The following is a 25475-nucleotide window of genomic DNA, read 5'->3' on the forward strand; positions in this document are numbered from 1 at the left end:
TTCTAAAAGATGTTCCTCATGAAAACCTCACAGTGCTTTGTTTTTAGCCATTACTATTTAACTGTTTCGAACAGGAATTATAAAATTTGGGGTCCAGCTTGGGACACCTTACAGTGGAGACATTTTTCCAAGGACGCCCTCATAATTCGAACACCAATAAATCATCTATTTTCTAGGGGAGGGAATGTCTCAATAATAAAATAATGAAATAATGCAAATAACAATAAGTTGCTGTTTTTCTCTTCCACTGTTTGAGTGCAAAGCAATACAATCAATCAACTTTTACTAAGCAGACTCCTAATCCGTTAGAAAACACATACAGGACGGTACACAATAAGACACATAAAAGGGAGGTATGTCAGGAAAACCTTGATATTTAATGAGCACATTTAGTTTTACCTGATTCCCTTACAAGAAACAACAAGAATCTAAGAAATGTCACCGTCACTGTCCAGTCTCCAGGTATTTATTTCACAGTCACCCAGGATGAAATTTTGTCGAAAATGTTCCTGAATCGATTTCTAGCCACTGAATCGTTTTGGATAGAGTCGTCCTAAATGAACCAATATCGTCATTGAATCCAATTGGCAACCGCGAATCATGATACAAATCGAATTGTTGATAAAACAAATCGTTACAATGCATAGTTAAAATGATTAGAACTTCATCTGATTGTCTGACTCACAGGTACATATCAGCTGTCAAATATGGATGAATAATCATTCATCTCCCGTTCCGATTATCCTCACTAGGGTCGCGGGCGTGCTGGAGCCTATCCCAGCTATCTCCGGGCAAGAGGTGGGGTACACCCTGAACTGGTCGCCAGCCAATTGCAGATGGGGGAATATTTCAAAGCGAAAATAAATTGAGCTCTGAAGGATGATAATTTGGTGGTCCTTTTCATTGTGTTTAATAAATTGATACAAATTTGTTTAGTTGATGATGGGTATTGCTACATTTTGTTTTGCTAATTATGGGCCTGCCTTGTGCAAGCACTGCCACAAACTCATATTAATATTGCTGCGTTGCTAACCGTTAGCACTAGCATGTTAATGGAATTTTCCATTATATTAGTATTAAGCTGGCAAGCCGTTCTTAAGGCAACATTGTAATAATAATGTGTTTTAAATCTACCATATATTATACACAAGGTAACTCAATGTGCTTTATTTGCATGATAAGAAACATTTTAAAACAAATAATACTCAATATAATTGTCTTTGTTTTGTTTAGTTTGAAAGTAAAGTTCAAGTTGAAGTTGCATTAAACAGCTTGACGCTTCTTTTTTGATGAATTTTGCCAAACTGCTGCTGATTGTGAAGTGAGTTGAATTGAGTTCACTACCACCATACAGCGCTCGTATCTCAAGTTTGCACTCGCAAGTAGGCCTGTCACGATCGCAATTTTTGAGGACGATATATCCATCCATCCATCCATTTTCTACCGCTTATCCGAGGTCGGGTCGCGTAGGCAGTCGCTTTAGCAGGGACGCCCAGACTTCCCTCTACCCAGACACCTCACCAGGGAGGCGTCCGGGAGGCATCCGAATCAGATGCCCGAGCCACCTCATCTGGATCCTCTCGATGTGAAGGAGCAGCGGCTCTACTCTGAGATCCTCCCGGATGATCGAGCTTCTCACCCTATCTCTAAGGGAGAGCCCGGACACCCCGCGGAGGAAACTCATTTCGGCCGCTTGTATTAGGGATCTTGTTCTTATAGCCATAGGTGAGGGTAGGAACCGTAGATCAGCCGGTAAATCGAGAGCTTTGCTTTTCGGCTGAGCTCCTTCATTACCACAACGGATCATACAGAGTCTGCATCACTGCAGACGCTGCACCGATCTGCCTGTCGATATTCCATTCCATTCTTCCCTCACTCGTGAACAAGACCCCAAGAGGTGCTGATTCTCATCCCAGCCGCTTCACACTCAGCTGTGAACTGCTCCAGTGAGAGTTGGAGGTCACGGCTTGATGAAGCCAACAGAAAAAAAAAAAAAGGTATGAACAGAATCGGTGACAAAGGGCAGCCTTGGCGAAGTCCAACCCTCACCAGAAACGAGTCCGACTTACTGCCGGATATGCGGACCAAACTCTAACTCCGGTCGTACAGGGACCGAACAGTCCGTATCAGGGGGTTCGGAACCCCATACTCCCGAAGCACCCCGCACAGGAACCCCGAGGGACACGGTCGAACGCCTTCTCCAAGTCCACAAAACACATGTAGACTGGTTGGGCGAACTCCCATGCACCCTCGAGGACCCTGCCAAGGGTGTAGAGCTGGACCACTGTTCCACGGCCTTGACAAAAAACACACTGCTCCTGAATCTGAGATGCGACTTCCCGACGGACCCTCCTCTCCATCACCCCTGAATAGACCTTACCACGGAGGCTGAGCAGTGTGATCCCCTGTAGTTGGAACACAACCTCCGGTCCCCCTTCTTAAAAAGGGGGACCACCACCCCAGTCTGCCAATCCAGAGGTACTGTCCCCGATGTCTACGCAATGTTGCAGAGGCGTGTCAACCAGGACAGCCCTACAACATCCAGAGCCTTGAGGAACTCCGGGTGAATCTCATCCACCCCCGGGGCCTTGCCACCGAGGAGCTTTTTAACCACCTCGGTGACCTCAACCCCAGAGATAGGAGAGCCCGCCTCAGAGAACCCAGACTCTGCTCCCTCATAGGAAGGCGTGTCGGTGAAATTGAGGAGGTCTTCGAAGAATTCTCCCCACCGGCTTACGTCCCGAGTCGAGGTTAACAGCGCCCCATCCCCACTATACACAGTGTTGATGGTGCACTGCTTCCCCCTTCTGAGACGCCGGATGGTGGACCAGAATTTCTTCGAAGTCGTCCGGAAGTCTTTCTCCGTGGCCTCAACGATCTCCTCCCATGCCCGAGTTTTTGCTTCAGCGACCACCAAAGCTGCATTCCGCTTGGCCAGTCGGTACCCATCAGCTGCCTCAGCAGTCCTACAGGCCAAAAAGGCCCGATAGCACTCCTTCTTCAGCTTGACAGCATCCCACCAACGGGTTCGGGGATTTCCGCCACGACAGACACCAACCACCTTACAGCCACAGCTCCGGTCGGCCGCCTCAGCAATGGAGGCGCGGAACATGGTCCACTCGGACTCGATGTCCCCCGCCTCTCCCGGAACATGAGCAAAGTTCTGTCGGAGGTGGGAGTTGAAACTCCTTCTGACAGGGGATTCCGCCAGACGTTCCCAGCAGACCCTCACAATATGTTTGGGCCTGCCACGTCGGACTGGCATCTTCCCCCACCATCGGAGCCAATTCACCACCAGGTGGTGATCAGTTGACAGTTCTGCCACTCTCTTTACCCGAGTGTCCAAGGCATGCGGCCGCAAGTCCGATGACACGACCACAAAGTCGATCATTGAACTGCGACTGAGGGTGTCCTGGTGCCAAGTGTGGACACCCTTATGCTTGAACATGGTGTTCGTTATGGACAATCCGTGATGAGCACAGAAGTCCAATAACAGAACACCGCTCAGGTTCTGATCGGGGTGGCTGGTCCTCCCGATCACGCCCTTCCAGGTCTCACTGTCATTGCCCACGTGAGCATTGAAGTCCCACAGCAGAACAATGGGAGTCCCCAGCGGGAATGCTCCCCAGCACACCCTCCAAGGACTCCAAAAAGGGTGGGTACTCTGAACTGCTGTTTGGCGCATAGGCACAAACAACAGTTAGGACCTGTCCCCCCACCTGAAGGCGGAGGGAGGCTACCGTCTCGTCCACCGGGTTGAACCCCAACGTATAGGCGCCGAGCCGGGGAGCAATAAGTATACCCGCACCTGCTTGGCGCCTCTCACCGTGGGCAACTCCAGAATGGAAGAGTGTCCAACCCCTCTCGAGAGGACTGGTACCAGAGGCCTAGCTGTGCGTGGAGGGGAGTCCGACTATATCTAGTCGGGACTTCTCGACCTCACACACCAGCTCGGGCTCCTTCCCTGCCAGAGAGGTGACATTCCACGTCCCTAAAGCCAGCTTCTGGAGCCGGGGATCGGATCGCCAAGGTCCCCGCCTTCGGCCACCGCCCAGCTCGCACTGCACCCGACCCCTATGGCCCCTCCCACAGGTGGTGAGCCTATGGCAAGGGGGACCCACGTTACCCTTTCGGGCTGTGTCTGCCCGGGCCCCATGGGTGCACCAGGCGCTCTCCTTCGATCCCCACCTCCAGGTAGGACGATATATTTTCCCAGAAACTATCATGATAAATGATACTGTCGTTGTTGTTTTTATGCCACAAATATAATGGAATTGGAGCAAACTCATAACTTTTAATTATAAAGAATAAAGCAATGAATAAAATATCTTAAATAAACACAACAACAATAAATTTAAAAAATATGAATAAAACTGACTCAAGCTCTGTTCACAAACATTTTACTTAAATATTATACATTTGGCACAGAGGTTTAAAAAGTCATTAACCCACTAAAGAGGCTAAAAAATGTCTTTTAAATTTGACAGACCACAGAGAAGAGTGTTTTTAAAAAGCCTGCCAAATTTAAATGCATGAAAAAAAATCACAGTGTATGTGAAATAAGGCTGTGAAATAATGAAAAATAAGCTCGAGCTGCAGGACTATGTGGGCGTGGGTGTGTCCACTGAAGGCACTGGAAACGAGCCTTTCACTTGTCAATCAAATACTGTACGTTTGGTGTATTCAACCACTGGCTGAATGTGTGCCGCTGTGGTTATGGTCCACAGTTAACTGTGTGTGTGCGTGTGTGTTATGTGGGGACTAAAAAACATAACTCCGAGCGAGGCGTTGACGTATTAAGCAACGTTGCCGCGGTGCAGCGAGCTGTTTCGCTCCTTAAAAGTCAGAGGACAAAGATGTTATGGGGTCAGTTAAAATTCATATTTGCATTGTTTATTTATGTAATACATGCACGTCATTTCCAGCAAATTGTCTTCTATAGTTTAGCTAAAAATGAGGTTTTAATACACGTATTGAGCACTTCCCGAACATACTCGAACCTCGAGACACCGGGGTGTAGTTACTCTATCCACTGCAAAGGCTACCGGATGTGACGTTGTAAATGCCAAACAGCGCGCTACACCCTATACGCAATGGCGAGCAACATGTTGTAATATGAGGAGGAGGAGGAGTTCGACGTACAGGAGCACCCAACCCATCTTTGCATCATCAAACCGTACATGTTTGAGCCGATCAGGAGGTCGGCAACCTGAGAGTGACGACGCTGAGCAGCCAAGTAGCAGCTGTACAAAAGAGAAAGAGTGGCCACTGGGCTGCGCAGAGCAGATTGGAAATACAGACTGGTATGTTTGTGCATCCCATGAATCCATAAGTTACTTGCTCCCGCATCCTCACAATAAAATGTAACAGGCATGCTCATGGTGTCAGACAGTTGAGGGGAAAAAAAACGTCATGTCAGGAAATAATGGCTCCCCAGCAGTGCCAATATTTTTGAGGACGACTATACGTATTATATATTCATACATGTTTCACTGACACGGCACAAGCGTTTACATAGTATGCAGTATTCCTATATATCGTGTGACCCTCACTCGAGTAGCTTCATAAAGTGCCGCACAGAAAGTCTCTGCCATTTTCTGTTGGCTTGTCATAAGTACAGACGACAGTACTGAAAAGTACTGCGTGGGTATTATTTTACTACTGCCCAGTGCATAGTAACCGTAATAGAGTCATAGGTATATACAAGGAAATCCTCACCTCTTGTCTGTGCCGCTTCGCTGCTGCACCATGGCGGCTGCGACATTTAGTTGAGGTCGCGATGGCCGTAGGAAAAATAGTTGGCACCGCAGCTGGTTTCAGCCTCTCCAACTACAGGACACCTGTGTATCCAATGCTTTCTCAAAACACGCCGGTTCGAAGTGATCAGAACAGAGTTTGGAATGCTTGCTCGGCACCCATTGCTGACCATGTTTCTTCCCCTGTCGACTGACTTTCAGTGTCACCTGGTATTCCTTTTTCACTTGGAAAGCCAACAGAAAATAACATTGTCTGACTTAAATAACTTTTTAGAAAATTATGGTGGAAAATAAATATTTGGTCAATAACAAAAGTTCATCTCAAAACTTTGTTACATCCTCTTTGTTGGCAATGACAGAGGTCAAATGTTTTCTGTAAGTCTTCCCAAGGTTTTCACACACTTGCTGGTATTTTGGCGCATTCCTCCATGCAGATCTCCTCGAGAGCAGTGATGTTTTGGGGCTGTCGCTGGGCAACACAGACTTTCAACTCCCTCCAAAGATTTTCTATGGGGTTGAGATCTGGAGACTGGCAAGGCCACTCCTGGACCTTGAAATGCTTCTTACGAAGTCACTCCTTCGTCGCCCGGACGGTGTATTTGGGATCAGGAATACTAGCAAGATGGCGCCTACCAGTGTGGTCGCCTCGGTAACGCGCTCTCTAGTATTGTCTTTGTTTTTGTGTTTTTCGTCCGTCTTTGGAGACCTTACACGACTCACTTACACAAGGGGAGACCTGCTAACCATCAAGGAGGCTACTCCGGACTTTCTGTCACCAACTTTCGAAAATCCGCTCAGTTTTTTCCCCGAGTTACTCACCGGAGCGGCGTCCGCGGTTTTCGGCACATGGAGGCGGAAGCGGCGCCACAGAGGAAAACGAGCCGAGATTCAGGTGAAACTCCGCAAGAGAGGACACAGATTGGCGTTCCCGTCGATCCACCTCGCGAATGTACGCTCCCTACCCAACAAAATGGACGAGCTTCATCTTCTGTTAAAGACCAGTAAAGACTTCGGACGTTCCGCGGCCATGTGCTTCACGGAGACCTGGCTTTGCGACGCTGTACCCGATGGCGCCGTCATGCTTCCCGGCTTCAACATTCATCGAGCAACATTCAAAACGCATACCGTGCTATACCTCGTGCAGCCCTGGGCTCGTCTGATCACTGCTTAATTCACTTAATACCGACGTACAAGCAAGAACTTAAATGTGCGAAGAAAACAGTCAAAAAGTGGACCAATGAAGCCAAGATGGAACTTCAAAGCTGTTTAGACTGCACAGACTGGAGTGTCTTTGAAAATTCAGCTGGCAGCCTGGATGAATATACGGACACTGTCACATCCTATATCAGTTTCTGTGAAGAGGTTTGTGTACCAACAAAATCATTTCGGACATTCAACAACAACAAGCCGTGGTTCACTGCTAAACTTAAGCAGCTTCGCCAAGCTAAGGAAGATGCTTATCAGAGCGGGGACAGGGCCCTGTATAATCAAGCTAGAAACCAGCTTACTAAAGAAATTAACATTGCAAAGAGGATCTATGCAGCAAAGTTGGAAAAACAGTTTAGCCCGAACGACTCAAAATCAGTCTGGCATGCATTCCAATCGCTGACTAATTACAAGCGACGATCCCCCCAAGCTGAGAACAATAGCACACTAGCCAACGACTTGAATACCTTCTATTGCAGATTTGAAAAGGACAGTTTCACTCCACACACCCACCCGGCCGCACCCGCGACCACAACCACACCTCTGACTTCTGCGTTAACCATCCATGAACAGGATGTGAGACGCATCTTCAAACAACAGAAGATTAAGAAAGCGGCAGGACCGGACCATGTGTCACCATCCTGCCTCAAAGTCTGCGCGGACCAGCTCGCTCCAGTCTTCACTCAGATCTTCAACAGATCTTTGGAAATGTGCAAAGTTCCATCCTGTTTCAAACGCTCCACCATCATTCCAGTCCCCAAGAAACCTGCAATCTCTGGTCTGAATGACTACAGGCCTGTCGCTTTGACATCTGTGGTCATGAAGTCCTTTGAACGTCTCGTGCTGGACCACCTCAAGAGTGTCACAGGTCCCCTGCTGGACCCCCTGCAGTTTGCCAACCAAGCGAACAGGTCTGCGGATGATGCAGTCAACATGGGACTGCACTTCATCCTAGAACACCTCGACAGTGCAGGGACCTACGCGAGGATCCTGTTCGTGGACTTCAGCTCAGCGTTCAACACCATCATCCCTGAACTCCTTTCAAGCAAGCTTCTCCAGCTCAGCGTCTCACAGGCCATCTGCCAGTGGATTTACAGCTTTCTGACGGGCAGGACACAGCAGGTCAGGCTGGGGGAGGCCACCTCATCCACACGCAGCATCAGCACTGGGGCGCCCCAAGGTTGTGTCCTCTCTCCGCTGCTCTTCTCTCTCTGTACACGAACGACTGCACCTCAGCGAACCCGACTGTCAAGCTCCTGAAGTTTGCAGATGACACCACTGTCATCTGCCTCATCAAGGACGGTGACGAGTCTGCATATCGACAGGAAGCGGAGCGGCTGGAGCTGTGGTGCGGCCGACACAACCTGGAGCTGAACACGCTCAAGACGGTAGAGATGATCGTGGACTTCAGGAGGCATCCTTCTCCACAGCTGCCCGTCACATTGTCCAGCTGCCTTGTGTCAACCGTCGAGACCTTCAAGTTCCTGGGAATTACAATCTCTCAGGACCTGAAGTGGGTGACCAACATCAACTCCGTCCTCAAAAAGGCCCAGCAGAGGATGTACTTCCTGCGGCTTCTGAGAAAGCACGGCCTGCCACCGGAGCTGCTGAGACAGTTCTACACAGCGGTCATCGAATCAGTCCTGTGTTCTTCCATCACAGTCTGGTTTGGTGCTGCTACAAAAAAGGACAAACTCCGACTGCAACGGACAATCAAAACTGCTGAAAGGATTGTCGGTACCCCCCTACCCACCCTTGAGGACTTGCACGCTGCCAGAACTAAGACAAGGGCGTGCAAAATCCTCTCGGACCGTCTGCACCCCGGTCACCAGCTCTTCCAGCTCCTTTCCTCAGGTCGGCGCTACCGATCAACGCAAACTAGAACTAGCAGACATTCCAACAGCTTCTTCCCTCTTGCGATCAACTTCTTAAACACCTAACCTATAATTCCATTACAACAAGCTGGAATTTTTTTGACTTGAGTTCGTTGTCACATTTCTGTGGGGCCAATTATGTATTACTCGTGCACTCACTGTAGTTGTCTCGCCATGCTGCACTATTTGCATATACTGGCCACTCATGCCAGAGTAGCATCTGCTCCATTTGCACACTGATTGAGGAGTATCTGTAACATTTGCACAACCGACATTGTCCCAGATGATCGCACTACTCGTCACTTTAAACCGCATACACTCCTTGAAGTCTCAGCGCCCTTTGCACAACGGTCATTGCACCGGACTAATGCAATATTAGTCGTTCAAACTGCTCTAAGTGCTAGAGGACTCTGCATCTTTTTGCACAATTGTTTTTTGTCAATGTCTTTATGTCCCCAAAGTGTTCTGTAAATTGACTGTCTGTTGTACAAGAGCGGCTCCAACTACCGGAGACAAATTCCTTGTGTGTTTTGGACACACTTGGCAAATAAAGATGATTCTGATTCTGATCATTGTCATGCTGAAAGACCAAGTCACGTTTCATCTTCAATGCCCTTGCTGATGGAAGGAGGTTTTCACTCAAAATCTCACGATACATGGCCCCATTTCATTCTTTCCGTTACACAGATCAGTCGTCCAGGTCCCTTTGTAGAAAAACAACCCCAAAGCTTGATGTTTCCAACGCCATGCGTTTTTGGATGCAACTCAGCATTCTTTCTCCTCCAAACACTATCAGTTGAGTTTTTACCAAAAGGTTCTGTTTTGGTTTCATCTGACCATATGACATTCTCCCAATCCTCTTCTGGATCAGACAAATGCTCTCGCGCAAACTTCAGATGGGCCTGGACATGTACTGCCTTAAGCAGGGGGACACGCCTGGCACTGCAGGATTTGAGTCCCTGGCGGCGTAGTGTGTTACTGATGGTAGCCTTTGTTACTTTGGTTCCAGCTCTCTGCAGGTCATTCACTCGGTCTCCCCGTGTGGTTCTGGGATTTTTGCTCACTTTTCTTGTGATCATTTTGACCCCACGGGGTGAGATCTTGCGTGGAGCCCCAGATCGAGGGAGATTATCAGTGGTCGTGTATGTCTTCCATTTTCTAATAATTGCTCCCACAGTTGATTTCTTCACACTAAGCTGCTTCCCTATTGAAGATTCCATCTTCCCAGCCTGGTGCAGGTCTACAATTTTGTTTCTGGTGTCCTTTGACAGTTCTTTGGTCTTGGCTGTAGTGGAGTTTGGAGTGTGACTGTTTGAGGTTGTGGACAGGTGTCTGTTATACTGATGAGTTCAAACAGGTGCCATTAATACAGGTAATGAGTGGAAAACAGAGGAGCCTCTTAAAGAAGAAGTTACAGGTCTGTGAGAGCCAGAAATCTTGCTTGTTTGTTGGTGACCAAATACTTATTTTACAGAGGAATTTACCAATTAGTTAATTAAAAATCAGATGTGATTTTCTGGATTGTTTTTTCTCATTTTGTCTGTCATAGTGAGGTATACCTATGATGAAAATTACAGGCCTCTATCATCTTTTTAAGTGGGAGAACTTTCACAATTGGTGGCTGGCTAAATACTTTTTTGCCCTACTGTATATTACTTCAACATTCTTCCTTGACAGCTGTTACTACTTTCCTATTAATCAGGGCTTTGGTGCCATCTAGTGGTATCTTAGGGTTACAGTGTTACATACAAAAACTGAATTTTTTAGTGACTCGCTGAGGATTGGCTTGTGAAAAGTCCAGGATGTACCTCGGCTCTCTCCCGAAGTCTGCTGGGATATGCTCGATCACACCCGCCACCATAGTTTGTATAAACGGCACCGTAGAGAAGATGGATAGATGGAGGTTCCACAGAAATGTTCATGAGTGGCTTACCTTTCATTTTCTCTTGTTTTTGAGCACTGGCTCTGCTTCTATTTTCTCCAATTTCTGGAGGTTCTGACTCAGTCCCCTCGAAGGTGCTTATTATTTCCGGGATTGCATTCGGCTTGCGTTTTTTTGTTTCCCCAACCAAAGCCCTTCATCTTCAAAGTAAGAATCATTGAAATGATCACTGCAAATTACACTCCACTTGGTTGGTACATCCAACTTAATTCTTCAAATTTTGCTAGTCAATAAAACTGTTCAGGTTGAAGACATCAAGAACACGCACTAATGTCCTTTGTTGCTGACGTCAGCAGGCTCATATGTCAAAAACGCAGGTTTTGGCCTCAGTGTGGGCGGGCCACAATCTGACTGAAAAACCAAACTCTATCATCAGAAAACAAGCCTAAAATTACTACAGAGTGTATTTTGGGGGGATTTTTTTTCTTTAGACATCGTTTAAAATTCAGAACGCTGGAATAAGGGCCAATATTCACAGTATTAGATAGGTCCACCAATAAACTCGTACAGGTCAAACTTCCAAGTTCTCCAAGTCCGTGACATCACGGCACACAGCCTTACTTGCCCTTAAAAATGCCACTTAAATAGAGCAAATGGAACATTGATGGTGAGAAGAGCAGTGTGGGCTGTAGAGTAGGTCATGTGCTTTAGCCATCAATTGTTTATTTTCTGAATTTCTTTGTTATGGAGGATAAGAGAGGCCTTTGAAGTGGTCATTCCATGTTTCTTAGGAACTTCCACAAGAATGGTGGCCACTTGTCACATTACTACTTGAAATGTCAAAAACATTTGTTGTTGCGGGTGTTATTATTTGATGTTGTCTCATCACTGAAATCAGATCCTGCACGCTCAGAGCAGAATCTCGATATGCTTCTTAAATCCTGCAGAATACAGATCCAGTTATTATCAGTAATTTACAACAACTGTTGTAAAAATTGATCATGGTCAACATCAATATTTTATTTGTAACTGAATATCTGTCACAAAAGAGCAAATTATTTTCCTGTCTCCAGATGTTAGTGACCACCCCAGAGAAGTGGGACGTTGTGACAAGAAAGAGTGTTGGAGATATTGCTCTATCCCAGATCGTACGTCTCCTAATCTTGGATGAAGTTCACCTTCTTCATGAAGATCGAGGACCAGTACTGGAGAGCCTTGTGGCCCGGACCATCAGACAGGTATAGGACCACATTATTTTCACTAAGCTGTTTTCCCCTGGATGTTTCAGAATCCTGGATTTTTATTTTTATCTTCGGAAAAATGTGTACATTTCCCCATTGTGGGACTATTAAAGGTTATCTTTGAAACAAAATTATACTAGTTATGGCAGGGCACATGAAAAAATAACTTACTGGAAAATATTTACTATTAACTGCCTCTCAAATAATTTAAATAAATCAGTAAAGATGCATTCAAAAATGTATAATTAATAGTTATTTTTGGAAAACTGCACAAAAATCAGGACATAGGTGTTTGCAATTGACAAAAAGAGAGAGACTGCTACATACAGTATATTAGCTATTGCACTTCACCTGAGCTAAACTGTTTAGCCTCATTTTTGGCCTGTTGCTAGCAATAAAAGAGATTTCTAGTAGGTCGGTCATAATTATAGTATATGAGGGATGCTCTAACCACAAGTGCAGTACTTTGACCTATTTGACTGACATATCAAGAATTGTAATCTTTAACACGTTAATGTCACTCACCAATGGCTCGTGTGATATGTTTTATTATCTTACCATAATTCATCAGACCAGGAAGGGTGTCTTCATGTCTTGTATCATTGTTGTTCTTATTGCAAACATATGCTTATATGCCCTTATACTGTATTAATGGTTTAGCTTTCAAAATTTGTCAAAATTATTTAAAAACAAATAATATTAAAATTTGAAACCAATTGTTATTCATTTTTATACCCAGAGGAGTTCCGAATAGAAAATAAAAAAGTCAGGACTGTCGAGATGAGCCATTGTGCTGTGGAGTATTTGAAACCTCCTGGTGGGTTTTGTTGCAGGTGCGTAATTGAAAACAGGTCTGTACATTTCACTGCTGTTTACCCTGTTCAAGGGCCATTTTTCTATAGGATTATATATTACAGAAGGGTGCTTTACATCACTGAACACCTCTAGAGGTTGTGCTACTGTCTATCTATTGTGAAGCTTCTTGACTGTTCATTTGGCAGACTTGATGTGCCGCTTTGGCATTTCAACATAACATATTGGCCCCCTGCGGCTGGGTCCCTCGGTGTGGGTGGTGTCCTGTTCACCGGACAGATCTTGTGTGGGTTCCTGGACCCGACTGGGGCTCTTGGTTGGGTGGGTTCCTCAGCCCTCGTGGTGCAGGTGCTTCAATCACAGGCCCTTCTGAAGGTTATTGTGCATCCGAGACTGTGTCCATTCATTTCCATGTATCTGCAGAAACTGCCCTCTGGGACTTATTCGTTTGGTGTGGGGCCACTCACCCATTGCAATAAATAATTCATGACTTTGCAGACTTCCTGGCTATCCCCTCACTTGCATTTTGTTTCTAAAGATGTTTAGAATTTACATAGCCCCTCCCACCACACTTCAGTTGTGCAGCCAGGTCCACGACCTCTGTCCTTCATGCTTCCCCTCCTGTCCTATATTGTCGTCCCTCCTTCACAGGGTGTAGCACTACTGCCCCATACAACACTCGAATCCAACGTGTCATTGTACTAGGCATATAATGATTTACTTTCCTCATCTTTCTTACGGCTAATGGCCTATCTTTTGTTGTCTTCTCTTCCTGTATTATTTAGTTATATTTTCACTGTTTCTGGCTTTTGTTTTATTCTGTCACTCCCCTTTAAAACTTGGTTCTGTCCGACTGAAATTTTCAATAAAAACCCGTCAGAATACAAAGAACCACATTGGCAGCTTAAAAACTCCACTGTGGCACAGTAAAACTGTTCCCGCATAAAAGGGATACAAATCATCTTTTCTGCTTGTCCTAACAGCCCAAGAATAGGACAAAAAAAGAAATGTCCTACCGTATTACAGGGTCACACTGTTGACATCAACTTTTATTAACAGTACAGGCCACATGCATATTCAGTGTTTCCCACAGGACCGGAATCGATTTGTGGTGGTGGGTATCCGGCGGCTGGCCGAGGGTTGAGGTGGCTGGGGCGTGGGTTCAAGTTAAATGAACACTGACCGAATAACTGATAGTAAATTAAAATAATTCAATAAAAAATACAACCAGGGGGACGCCACTGACCCCCCAGGACCCAGGGAGGTCCCGAGCCCGACCGAAGCGCCACGACCAGTCACAAAAGCAGTCACCCGAAAACAGTTATAGCCCGCAAAAGCGAGCCCATGTTAAGCACCCTTCGTGAGCAACGACGGGCAAGATCGCCAAGAGAGGGCGGGGGGGGGCGAACCCCCCACGCCCGTGAGGACCGACGACCGGCCGGCAGGCCGCAGGAGTCAAGCCATGAGAAATGTGAAAACCCACCACCCACCCTATTACTATGGTTACTATGGTAACCACCACGACTGGTAACCATTATCCCTGTACCATGATTGTGTGTCGTGGGGTGTAGTGCATTAAAATTAGGGAAACTGGTGGGGTTGAGGAGAGATGGTCACAGGGCAATACTGACCCGCAACCATCACCCCCACCCAGGCCAACCAGCACCCCAAAGGATGTGTGAATGGATGTAGTGCATTAAAAATCTGCGGGAAAAAAGCATGGAGGGCCAGAGAGCAGGTCTGAGTGCCGGGACGCCTGGCCGAGTGTCCTCCCCGGCCCGACCCTGCCGTCCCCCCACAGACTGGTGTACAGCGGGTACGGAAAGTATTCAGACCCCTTTAAATGTTTCACTCTTTGTTATATTGCAGCCATTTGCTAAAATAATTTCAGTTAATTTTTCCCCCTCATTAATGTACACGCAGCACCCCATATTTACAGAAAAAAACGGAACTGTTCACATTTTTGCAGATTTATTAAAAAAGAAAAACTGAAACATCATACAGCCATAAGTATTCAGACCCTTTGCTGTGACACTCGTATATTTACCTTGGGTGCTGTCCATTTCTTCTGATCATCCTTGAGATGGTTCTACACCTTCATTGGAGGCCAGCTGTCTTTGATTATACTGATTGGACTTGAGTAGGAAAGCCACATACCTGTCGATATCAGACCTTACTGCTCACAGTGCATGTCAGAGCAAATGAGAATCATGAGGTCAAAAGAACTGCCTGAAGAGCTCAGAGACAGAATTGTGGCAAGGCACAGATCTGGCCAAGGTTACAAAAAATATTTCTGCTGCACTTAAGGTTCCTAAGAGGACAGTGGCCTCCATAATTCTCAAATGGAAGACGTTTGGGACGACCAAAACCCTTCCGAGAGCTGGCTGTCCAGCCAAACTGAGCAATCGGGGGAGAAGAGCCTTGGTGAGAGAGGTAAAGAAGAACCCAAAGATCACTGTGGCTGAGGTTCAGAAATGCAGTCGGGAGATGGGAGAAAGTTCTAGAAAGTCAACCATCACTGCAGCCCTGCAACCAGTCGGGGCTTTATGGCAGAGTGCCCCGACGGAAGCCTCTCCTCAGTGCAAGACACATGAAGGCCTGCATGGAGTTTGGTAGAAACACCTGAAGGACTCCAAGATGGTGAGAAATAAGATTCTCTGGTCTGATGAGACCAAGATAGAACTTTTTGGCCTTAATTCTAAGCAGTATGTGTGGATAAAACCAGGCACTGCTCATCACCTGCCCAATACAGTCCCAACAGTGAAGCATGGTGGTGGCAGCATCATGCTGTAGGATTGTTTTTCAGCTGCAGGGACAGGACGACTGGTTGAAATCGAAGGAAAGATGAATGCGGCCAAGTACAGGGATATCCTCGACGAAAACCTTCTCCAGAGTACTCAGGACCTCAGACTGGGCCGAATGGTCACCTTCCAACAAGACAATGACCCTAAGCACACAGCTAAAATAACAAAGGCGTGGTTTCAGAACAACTCTGTGACTGTTCTTGAATGGCCCAGCCAGATCCCTGACTTAAACCTAATTGAGCATCTCTGGAGAGACCTGAAAATGGCTGTCCACCATCGTTCACCATCCAACCTGACAGAACTGGAGAGGAGTTGTGTTAGGCAGTATTTATTGAGGTATTGAACGTGTTCTTCATGAGTTCAGCATAGAAAAAACATGGAAAAGGAAGACAAGGGAAAATATCACGAGTTAAACATACAAGGACAAGTAACATATGAATAGGAAGGGGGAAATGGGGAGGGGGAAATGAGCATTCAGTAAGTGGCGGAGCGGGGGTGCAATAAAGAGAAAAAGAAGTCCCAAAGAGAAAGATAAGTTAAAAACAAAAGAAGGGAAATAACCCTTGTCAGTGAGTGGAGGGTGCAATAGGACATGGGCAATTCCGTTGTTCGAATTTGTGTTCGAATTTGGCGATGATTGGACGGGGATGACTCCCTGCTCGCAGTCCTGCTCGTCTGTGTTCTCGGTGGAAGGTGATGTTAGCGAGTGTATCGTTGGGTATTTTCAGTGCTGATGACATTAAGCTTCTTTGATTTTTTTGTTGTTGTTGTTTTCTTTCTTGAGAATTTCTACCTCCGTTGTCATCGCTTTCGTTGATGACTGAAGATCGCCATTGTCTTCTTTTTGCTCTTTGACTTGTTGGTGCGTAAACTCCAAACTGGATTTGAGCTCCTTAATCTCCTGGTGTAATACACTGAGAAGTGATAGCTTCTTCTCAATGGAGGAGAGGACTTCAATATGGGCGTCGGGAGAGCAAAGTTGTAAATCTTCAGTGCTAGTGGACAAATTAGACTTTCGTATTTTCAGAGGATTGCTGCGGTCGTCATGGTGGGATACGCTAGCTTGAATGACGACACGATCGAAAGATCCTTCGATGCAATCTTCAAGTGGCTTCACGATGGTATCTTGGCGTCAGCAGGGATTGGAAAAAATAATCAATAATAATCAGCCCCATAATAAGAGAAAAAAACTAAGTCTTGGGTTTGCTAATCTGATTTTGCAGTTTAGCCGCCAAAATTTAATCTAGGAAATCTTGCATTCTCTCGCAGTGTCAGAGCATGTCGCACCAGTCTAACTGACGTGTCCATGTGCCGACCAATTATTATTATATAGTGCGCAGCAAAACACTGAACAGTTAGGAGAGCATTGATGCTAGTGCTAAGTTGCTAACACAGCACAAGAGGTGTCCTGGCTGGTCCACTAATATGATGATGATGATGACAGCTAAAACTGGTGATTATTATTCAAATGAGCACCTGTTTTTGGTGTTTCACGTCTTAAATACTTATTTCAGCAGCTCTATGTATGTATGTATGTATGTATGTGTGTGTGTGTGTGTGTGTGTGTGTGTAAACAAAGGTGGTTAGAGTAGCCAAATGTTGAACTCAAGTAAGAGTACGGTTACTTTAGAATATGACTCAAGTTAAAGTAAAATGTAGTCATCCCAATATTTTCTTAAGAGTAAGAAAGTACTCAATGAAAAAACTACTCAAGTAAAGAGTAATTTGTCAGTAATGTGTTATTTATTACTATTTTTTTAATCAAAGCATGAACATCAAATTTAAAAAAATATCCATATGAGAGTCGACACACACCTGTCACCATTTAATTTTTTAACTGGTAAAGAACCAACAACACATGTATTGGGCCCTACAGAAACATTATTTGCTTTATTTGCTGAAATGAAGCTGTTTGCTGACCAGATTTCGTTATTGTGCGTGTGCTAATTTTGCCACATCCACTGCCAAAACAACAGCAAAACCATCTGCAACTTACCGCAAGGTGTTTTCTCAAGTTAGAAGTGGGCTGAAATATCCAAGTTTGGGGAGCCACAATTTAAGAGATTCATGACAAAGCTGTTGCTTTTTGGTCTGTAAACACACTAGTGCAGCGTTTTTTTTTTCTTCTCTCCAAAATGAGTAATTTTAATTGGCTCGCTAAGGCTCCGTGCGTGGTCATGTGACTGCCTTGTCACAGGTTTGCACACGTCGGGAGGAATTTTGGACCACGCTTCTTGTTGATCCTCTCCAAATCCTTAATGTGTCGAGGCTGTGCCATGGCAACTTGAAGCTTCAGCTCCCTCCACAGATTGTCTGTGGGATTTAGGTGTGGAGACTGGCTAGGCCACTCCATGACCTTAATGTGATTATTCTTTCACCACTCTTTCATTTCCTTGGCTGTCTGCTTTTGGTCATCGTTGTGCTACAAGCCCCATCCACGACCCATTTTAAGTTTTCTGCCTGAGAGGAGGTGGTTCTCACCTAAGATTTCATGGTACAAGACTCCATCCATATTTCCCTCGGTGTGGTCAAGTTGACCTGTCACCTTTGCAGAGAAACACCCTTAAAGCATAATGCTTCCACCTCCATGTTTGCCAGTGGAGATGATGTTCTTGGGGTCATAGTCTAAATTCCTCTTCTTCCAAACACGGCGAGTCAAATTGATTCCAAACAGCTCGATTTGTGTCTCGTCTGACAACATCTCCTTCTCACATTTATTCTCTGAATCATTCAGGTGTTCACTGGCAAACTTCGGACAGGCCCGTAAATGGGCCTTCTTGAGCAGGGGGACCTTATAGGTGCAGCAGGATTTTAATCCGTTGCAAGATAGTGTGTTACCAATGTTTTTCTTGGTGACTGTGGTCCCGGCTGCCTTGAGATCATTACCAAGCTCCTCCCATGGAGCATGGCTAATGCCTAACCTTTCTCATGAGCATTGATACCCCACGAGGTGAAATCTTGCGAGGAGCCCCACACCGAGGGAGATTGACAGTCATTTTATATTTATTCCATTTTCTAAATATTGCACCAACCAAAAAAAATAAAGCCTTTGTTGTTTTAGTTTAATTGACCTGTTTTGTCTGCCACTGCTTGTTGCGGACAAACGTCTTGTTCACAGTAGAATTTTTAGCAAATGTCATATCGCTTTACTTCATACGATACTATGGTATGCCATGGTCATGCTGTACCTCCTGTGCCTCATGTGCTGTTGCGACCAACTGGAAAACGTTGGTAGCACTCGTGCAAAAGTTAGGTTAGAGCCCCGATTCACAGCTTTTGCCATGAAGCTCAAAATTTAATTTCAGTTGACTGGACATGATTTCGAAAGGCACACACCTGACTATATAAAGGTCCCACAGTTGACAGTACATATCAGAGCGCAAAGCAAGCATAAGGTCAAAGGAATTAGCGTTGACCCCTGAGACACGCTTGCACAGTGGGGAAGGTTACAGAAAATCATTTGCTGCTTTGAAGTCGAACAGTCCTTTGGGAATAATACTTCACTTAGTGTGTGTCGCTGAGAAGTGATGCAATCAGGCAGCACCTTCATATTGACTGTTCGCCAGACCGAGCGTAAGTTTTGCCACGAAGCTTTGACGTCCAAGCTGTTTTTGTTGCTACATGTTCCAAACAGAAACGACTAAGATGGCTACCGACTCGCTCGTGCCTTCACGGAACCTGCACGTCGGTTATTTGTCTTTTGGGGAAAACTCAGAGAAACTGACAACTGCCATGAGTCTCATAATGCCAAAAGGCAAATGTGGAAGCAGACAAGGAGTTTGTCTCCCTGAAACGGCAGGGGATTGAACTACTGCAACAACAGCACATTTTCACTGCACTACTTCACCAACAGCAGGAAAACTGCTTTGTCACAATAATCATGGACTCAAAAAAAAAAAAAAAGACGATGCAATGTCACTGGAGATAAGGATGTAAAAGCAAGCTATCTTCCTGTCTATCTAACAGTCTAAAATCTGAAATTCTACTTGAGAAGTTTGCAATTTAGCAACAAGGGAAGGAAAACATGCAAAGAATAATAATTTTTTTTTGTAAGTTAAACACATTTTTTAAAAGGCCATACAACAGCATGTGTCTCATGAGGAGGAGGAGGCACTAAGGCTGTTGAGCTGGACCTCGAGCGGCCTCTCTAACCGCTGGTAATGGGTCGCGGGGCGGCTCATCTCGTCTTTTTCGCCGCTGCCGAGCACCACAAAATCCATGGGTGCCAGATGGCAAGACATGTTGCCCAAAGAACACAAAAGACATTACACTTCAGGGAAGATAAATATTTTCGAGTTGTGGACATAGTTTCATGGCCAATTGCATGCTATACTGGTAGAACAGGGTGAAGTTATTTATGAACAAGGGAGTGGGAATTTGTGGCCAAGGAGCCCCCCGACATGCGACAGGCAACTGTCTGACGGCCGACAGTAATGCTTCTCCGGCGGCTTCTCTAACTGCTGTCCAGCGTGCAATGACCTCAGTTTGCTGCTGCTTCGGATGTCTTCGGATGACATGTCGCACTGGGTGAAGTTTTTTTGAAACAAGAAAGTACAATTCCACTGAATTGCCACTGCATGGAATACGGGCGCTTGGTGTTTATATAGTGGGTTATACGCCCCAGGCTTGTGACATCACGGGGCCTGTTTCTAGCCCCGCCCACAAAATCAGAACGATTACATGGTGAAAAAGAGTTTTCAGCCATATATCAACATTTCAGTACTATATTGTTCTGTCTTTGCACTTTTGCGGCACTTCAAATATCTTTAATGTATTGACAAACAAAACACTAAAATGAGCTTTTTTGCACTTTAAGAACAGAACACTGCAGACTGACCTGCTGTAGTTTGCAGATGCATGCAGATTCAGCAGTAAATCTATATCTATATCACAATCCCAGTCTGCAGGTTGGAAGGATGTAAAACATCAGATTAAAGGCCTTCCCAATCATTCCCAAAGCAGATGGAGAAAATATTTTTGCCAGTTTTGGCTCCTCGCTTATTCATATAAGCAATAGTGGGGTTTTGAAATGTTGACAGTGCAAACAAAGACATTCAATTCATAACAAATCTTTTGCAAATGGCCATGTGATGATTTATTTACAGTGTTTTTTCATTGTTTACCCTACAGAATGTTTCATGTCAGTTGATGGTATTTTTGCAGATTACTGTTCAATCAATTTTGGTGTGAATTTTATGCAATTTACTGATGAACCATTTAAATCTGGTGTGATATGTATTCTCTATCAGTTAATACATGTTGTCGTATTTGTGTTATGTTGAATTGAATTGGGAAAAAAACTATTACAGGAAAATACATATAGTAATCCTAAAGTCTCAAGGGGAAAACATTAAACCATCTATATTGATGCCTCTGTCACAATTTCTTTCCCCTCATTAATGAAATTCATTGTTGTTTGATGTTTTTGCCTACCAGGTGGAATCCACACAGAGTATGATTAGGATTCTGGGATTATCAGCCACTCTTCCCAACTATCTAGATGTGGCCACCTTCTTGCATGTCAACCCGTACATTGGCCTCTTCTTCTTCGACCATCGTTTCAGACCAGTGCCGCTCGGACAGACCTTTGTTGGCATTAAATCTACTAACAAGGTAAACGAATAATGATTGCAATGCATTTGGTAACCATTATGTCAGTGTTGACTTTGATATACTTCATAAAGTTAGCTAGCATGATACATAAGTATCGTAAAAGTTAGACAATTCCTTCACACTGAAATGAGGTATACGAGTAATGTGTTTTCGAAAAACCATCAGTTTGTTTTAAATCTTGTGACTTATTAGTTTACATCATGTATTCGAAATTTAAAATGTAATTGATCTACTCCTTTGTGTGTAGGTATTAAGGCAGTGATGCACCCTCGTGTATAGTTTTGACAGTGCAGTATTATCGTTATTCTAAAGTTTACTAGTTCTTTGGTCATGTATGTATTACTGTGGCACACCCTAGTGTATAGTTTTAACACTGCAGCTTTACATTGCTTCATTCTGTCTCCCATGTCACCAGTGGCACTTTAGCCCAAGTGTATCTGTCTGCAGCAAGCAGCCTCTTCCTGTGGTTATGCCATTCTTTCTCCTCTTGGGTACGCCCCCACGTGCCTACGTGACGGCCATGTTGGGAAGGAAAACATTTGCCAGTTTGAAAAGCCAGATTAGATGGATGTCAGTGGCTGAATAATTGCTTCAATAACTTTTTTAATTGCCGTAATTGACTTTGGATTTATTTTTATTCTGTTCACTCATCAGCTGTTCCAGGGTCATGGATATTTTTCTGCCAGCATTGAACCGACATTTACTAAATACTTAAATAATTTGCACTTTGCTTTACATTTAACTGACAGTCTTTCAATAATTCAAAAATAATATAATTACATGTATTTAATAAAGGCAGGTAGTCCTCAAATGCTTTACTTATACAGGCCCACAACAAGTAATTAAAACTTTCTGCCTTATATAATTTCCCAAACCTTTTCCAGACCTGCTGACCTTAATATGCTGTCCACATGAACCCCGTAAATAGCATTATTTTTTGTAATCTAAACTGGGTTGTTTTTGTAGGAAGTCTTTCATTGTAAATTTGACTGTTCCTACACAAACACCATTTTTATATGATAATTGTGCAGCTTGTATGGAATGAACATGCTTTTGTAACTTCAGATATTCACACAAAAACATGAATCAAAAGCAAATGTATTGTTTTTAATCAGTACCCCCCTGAAACCAAAAAAAACCATTCCGTTGTGCAGCATCCTCCCAGACGTTCCGAAAACCTTTTGTGTCTTTATAATTACAATGACATTGGACACAGGTGGCAATGACGTAGGGGATTCTGAAAGTGTTCCAAAATTCAGGGGAGTACAGACTCCAGGTCACGACACCTGTTAACAAAAAAACAAAACAGTCAAATATATCTGTATAGTATCACTCACTCACATAATGTATTATGCGCAACATTTATTTTTGACATTTTTTTGTGTCATTGTTGAACAATTATTCATTTTTTATCTTGTACCAAGAGTGAACGTGTTATCTGGGCACATGACCTCTCCAGCTTTCAGTGCATAGTGCAAGCCGGCTGATGTGCCAATTGTCATGTGGGAGGTGGACAATACCTCTGTAAAGCTGTAGTGTTAAAACTAAAGACTAGGGTGTGCCACAGTAATACAAATTTTACCAAAGAGCAAGCAAACCTTAGTAGTAATAATAATACTGAACAGACTTAATTAGAAAACCAAATTAGGCGGGGATCACCTATAACATTTACTGTATCTAAATATATCAATGGATAGAAAGTCATGATACATAGGAGGAAGGGTTTTCCTGATTTCTTATGAGTCAATTTTGGCGGTGCGCATTATACTCGAGAGCGTATTATACACAAGAAATTACAGTAATAATCTTTGTAATCCTCGCGAGAGGACAAAGTAAAAAGCAGTCAATCAATCAATCAGTCAATCCACCCACTCCCATGTCAGTCTCGACTCATCACCATGGTGCTACCAGACAAGCACATCTGAGCCAGACGAGTCGCAGAGGATGGTTCGAGTAATTCATCCGAGACTAGAACATGACTGGGACAGGTAGCTTTGCATAGATGAACGGCATGTATAGGTAACACAAGGTGTGTATTCACTTGTGTGCCAGTTGTTTTTGCAATAATGACCCTGTGTTGAGTAATTTTCAGTGGATAGTAAATCAACTGTATATTGCTATACAAGCTGTAAAGTGACTCTTATAAAGCATATCCAAGTTTCTTTTCAACAGTATTCTCCTTATATACAGGGTGATTGAAAAGTAACTCCCTATTGTATAATACTTAAAATGTATTCATATGTTGTAATATCTTACAAGTTGTTTTTGTGTATGTTCCACGATTAAAGGAGCAAGTCTATTCTACCAGACCAATGACTTTGGAAGAACTTGAAGGGCGAATACGAGAAGTTATGTCTTCTATCCCACAAGAGTTCCTTGTGAAATCAGTTAATGCGGTTCTCAGGCGGTTTGAGAAACTGGTGGCTAATGTTGGCGCCCATATCGCATTTGAAATAAAACTCCACGCAATACACTTTCTTCTCATGTTCATTTCTTGTAACAATTATAGTTCAGTTACAAGTACTTCAAAATAGGGAGTTACTTTTCAATCACCCTGTATAACAAAATAGACACACACAAAAAATGGTTGCTGAGATTTAGGGGTTTGTGGGCTACTGTATATCGCAATAATTAATTGATTCATTCAATTGCTGTTTGACCTGCAGCCTCTTATTACTCATAAAACTGTATGAAAAGCTGCCATCAATAAGAACTGAGAACAGAACATGACTTTTGTGACATGAATTGTGCTTTTTCTATTCTGTTTAGATCCAGCAAATTCATGACATGGAGGAAGTTTGCTATAACAAGGTTGTTGAACAAGTCAAAGCAGGTCATCAGGTAATTTATCCAAGCTGCATTTTCAGATAACATGCATTTATTTACATGAATGTCCAACTTACTGCCACTTAGATACTGACCAGCCACAATTATGAGCACTTGAACCAACTAATGATATCCCAAAGCAAAGCTGTTTCTAAAACAGACAGAAAATTTTGATTTTGTTGTTGTGGTTGTGCAGTGGTTTGAAAAAGCGTTCATACCGCTTGAACTTTTTCACATTTTTCCACTTTACATCTGCAAACGTAGATGTTTTATGAAGATTGTATTTGCTTGACCAACACAAAGTAGCATATATTTGTAAAGTAGAACAGAAATGATATATAGATTTCAACAGTTAAAGCAAATAAGTCTGAAAATTGTGGTGTGCATTTGTATTCAGCCCCCCTGCGTCAAATGCTTTGTAGAGCCACCTTTTGCTGCAATTACAGCTTCAAGTTTCAAGCTTTTGCCACAGATGCTCAATGGGATTTAGGTCTGGACATTGACTGGGCCATTCTAATACATGCATATTCTTTGATCTGAACCAGGGACAAGCAACTTATATGATGTTAGGCCCCACAATCTTTTGTCAGCGCTACCAGGGGCCCACATGGGACGGCGATTTCCTTGGTCGAGTTTTCTCTTAACGCAGCTTTTCGCCAATCGGTCATTACTCCCACCATGGCCGCCATGGTTAGCCGGGCGGCTACAGTGACCTGGCGTATCTAGTTTTCATATGTAGTATTACGCTTTCCTTTTTAGAAAAAAAAAATATATATATATATATTTTTTTGTCCTGTTTGGCTGTTAGGTCAAGCAGAATGGAGGATCTGTATCCCTTTTATGCTGTAACAGTTTTACTGTGTCACAGTGGAGTTTTTAAGCTGCCGCTGTAGTTTCTTAGTATTATAATCGATATTTATTGAGAATCAGAGTTGATCAGTCGAATAGAACAAAGATTTTAGAGGGGATTGAAAAGAAAACAAAATGAGAAAAGTAAATCATATTTCTAGGTAGGACCTGAACCATTTAAGGACTGTTCCATTTAGTCCTACCCACTTTTCCAACCTGTTCAGCGGTATATTATGATCTACAGTATCAAAAGCCGTACTGAGGTCCAACAAGACCAGAATTGACACCTTTCCCGAGTCAGTATCCAACCTGATATCATTTAGCACTTTGATAAGAGCAGATTCGGAACCCTGATTAAAATTCGTCAAAAAGTCCATTTACGTTAAAAAAATGGCTGAGTTGATTAAAAATTACTTTTGCAACAATCTTGGCTATGAAAGCGAGATTTGAGATGGGTCGATAGCTTGCTAACATGGAAGCGTCCAGCGTTCTATTTTTTTTTAGCAGAGGCTTAATGGCAGCTACTTTAAGAGCTTTAGGAAACTCGCCTGACTGAAGTGAGCAATTGATTATTTGCTGCAAATCAGCGAGCACAGACTTTGCAATATTTT

The 25475-nt window shown here is 44.0% G+C and overlaps 1 protein-coding gene across 4 annotated transcripts in view; it reads left to right on the forward strand.

The window, feature by feature from the left end:
* Nucleotides 1-25475, forward strand: part of ascc3 (activating signal cointegrator 1 complex subunit 3) — a 175459-nt gene that overhangs the window by 39849 nt on the left and 110135 nt on the right. For all 4 annotated transcript variants that reach the window (XM_061673583.1, XM_061673584.1, XM_061673585.1 and 1 more), the window contains exons 11-13: nt 11792-11956; nt 21013-21189; nt 23959-24030. In XM_061673583.1, the coding sequence (XP_061529567.1) occupies nt 11792-11956; nt 21013-21189; nt 23959-24030 (414 nt within the window). The remainder of the gene's footprint in view (nt 1-11791; nt 11957-21012; nt 21190-23958; nt 24031-25475) is intronic.

The sequence above is a fragment of the Phycodurus eques genome, chromosome 4 (genome assembly GCF_024500275.1).
Source record: "Phycodurus eques isolate BA_2022a chromosome 4, UOR_Pequ_1.1, whole genome shotgun sequence".
In the NCBI taxonomy this organism is placed as follows: domain Eukaryota; kingdom Metazoa; phylum Chordata; class Actinopteri; order Syngnathiformes; family Syngnathidae; genus Phycodurus; species Phycodurus eques.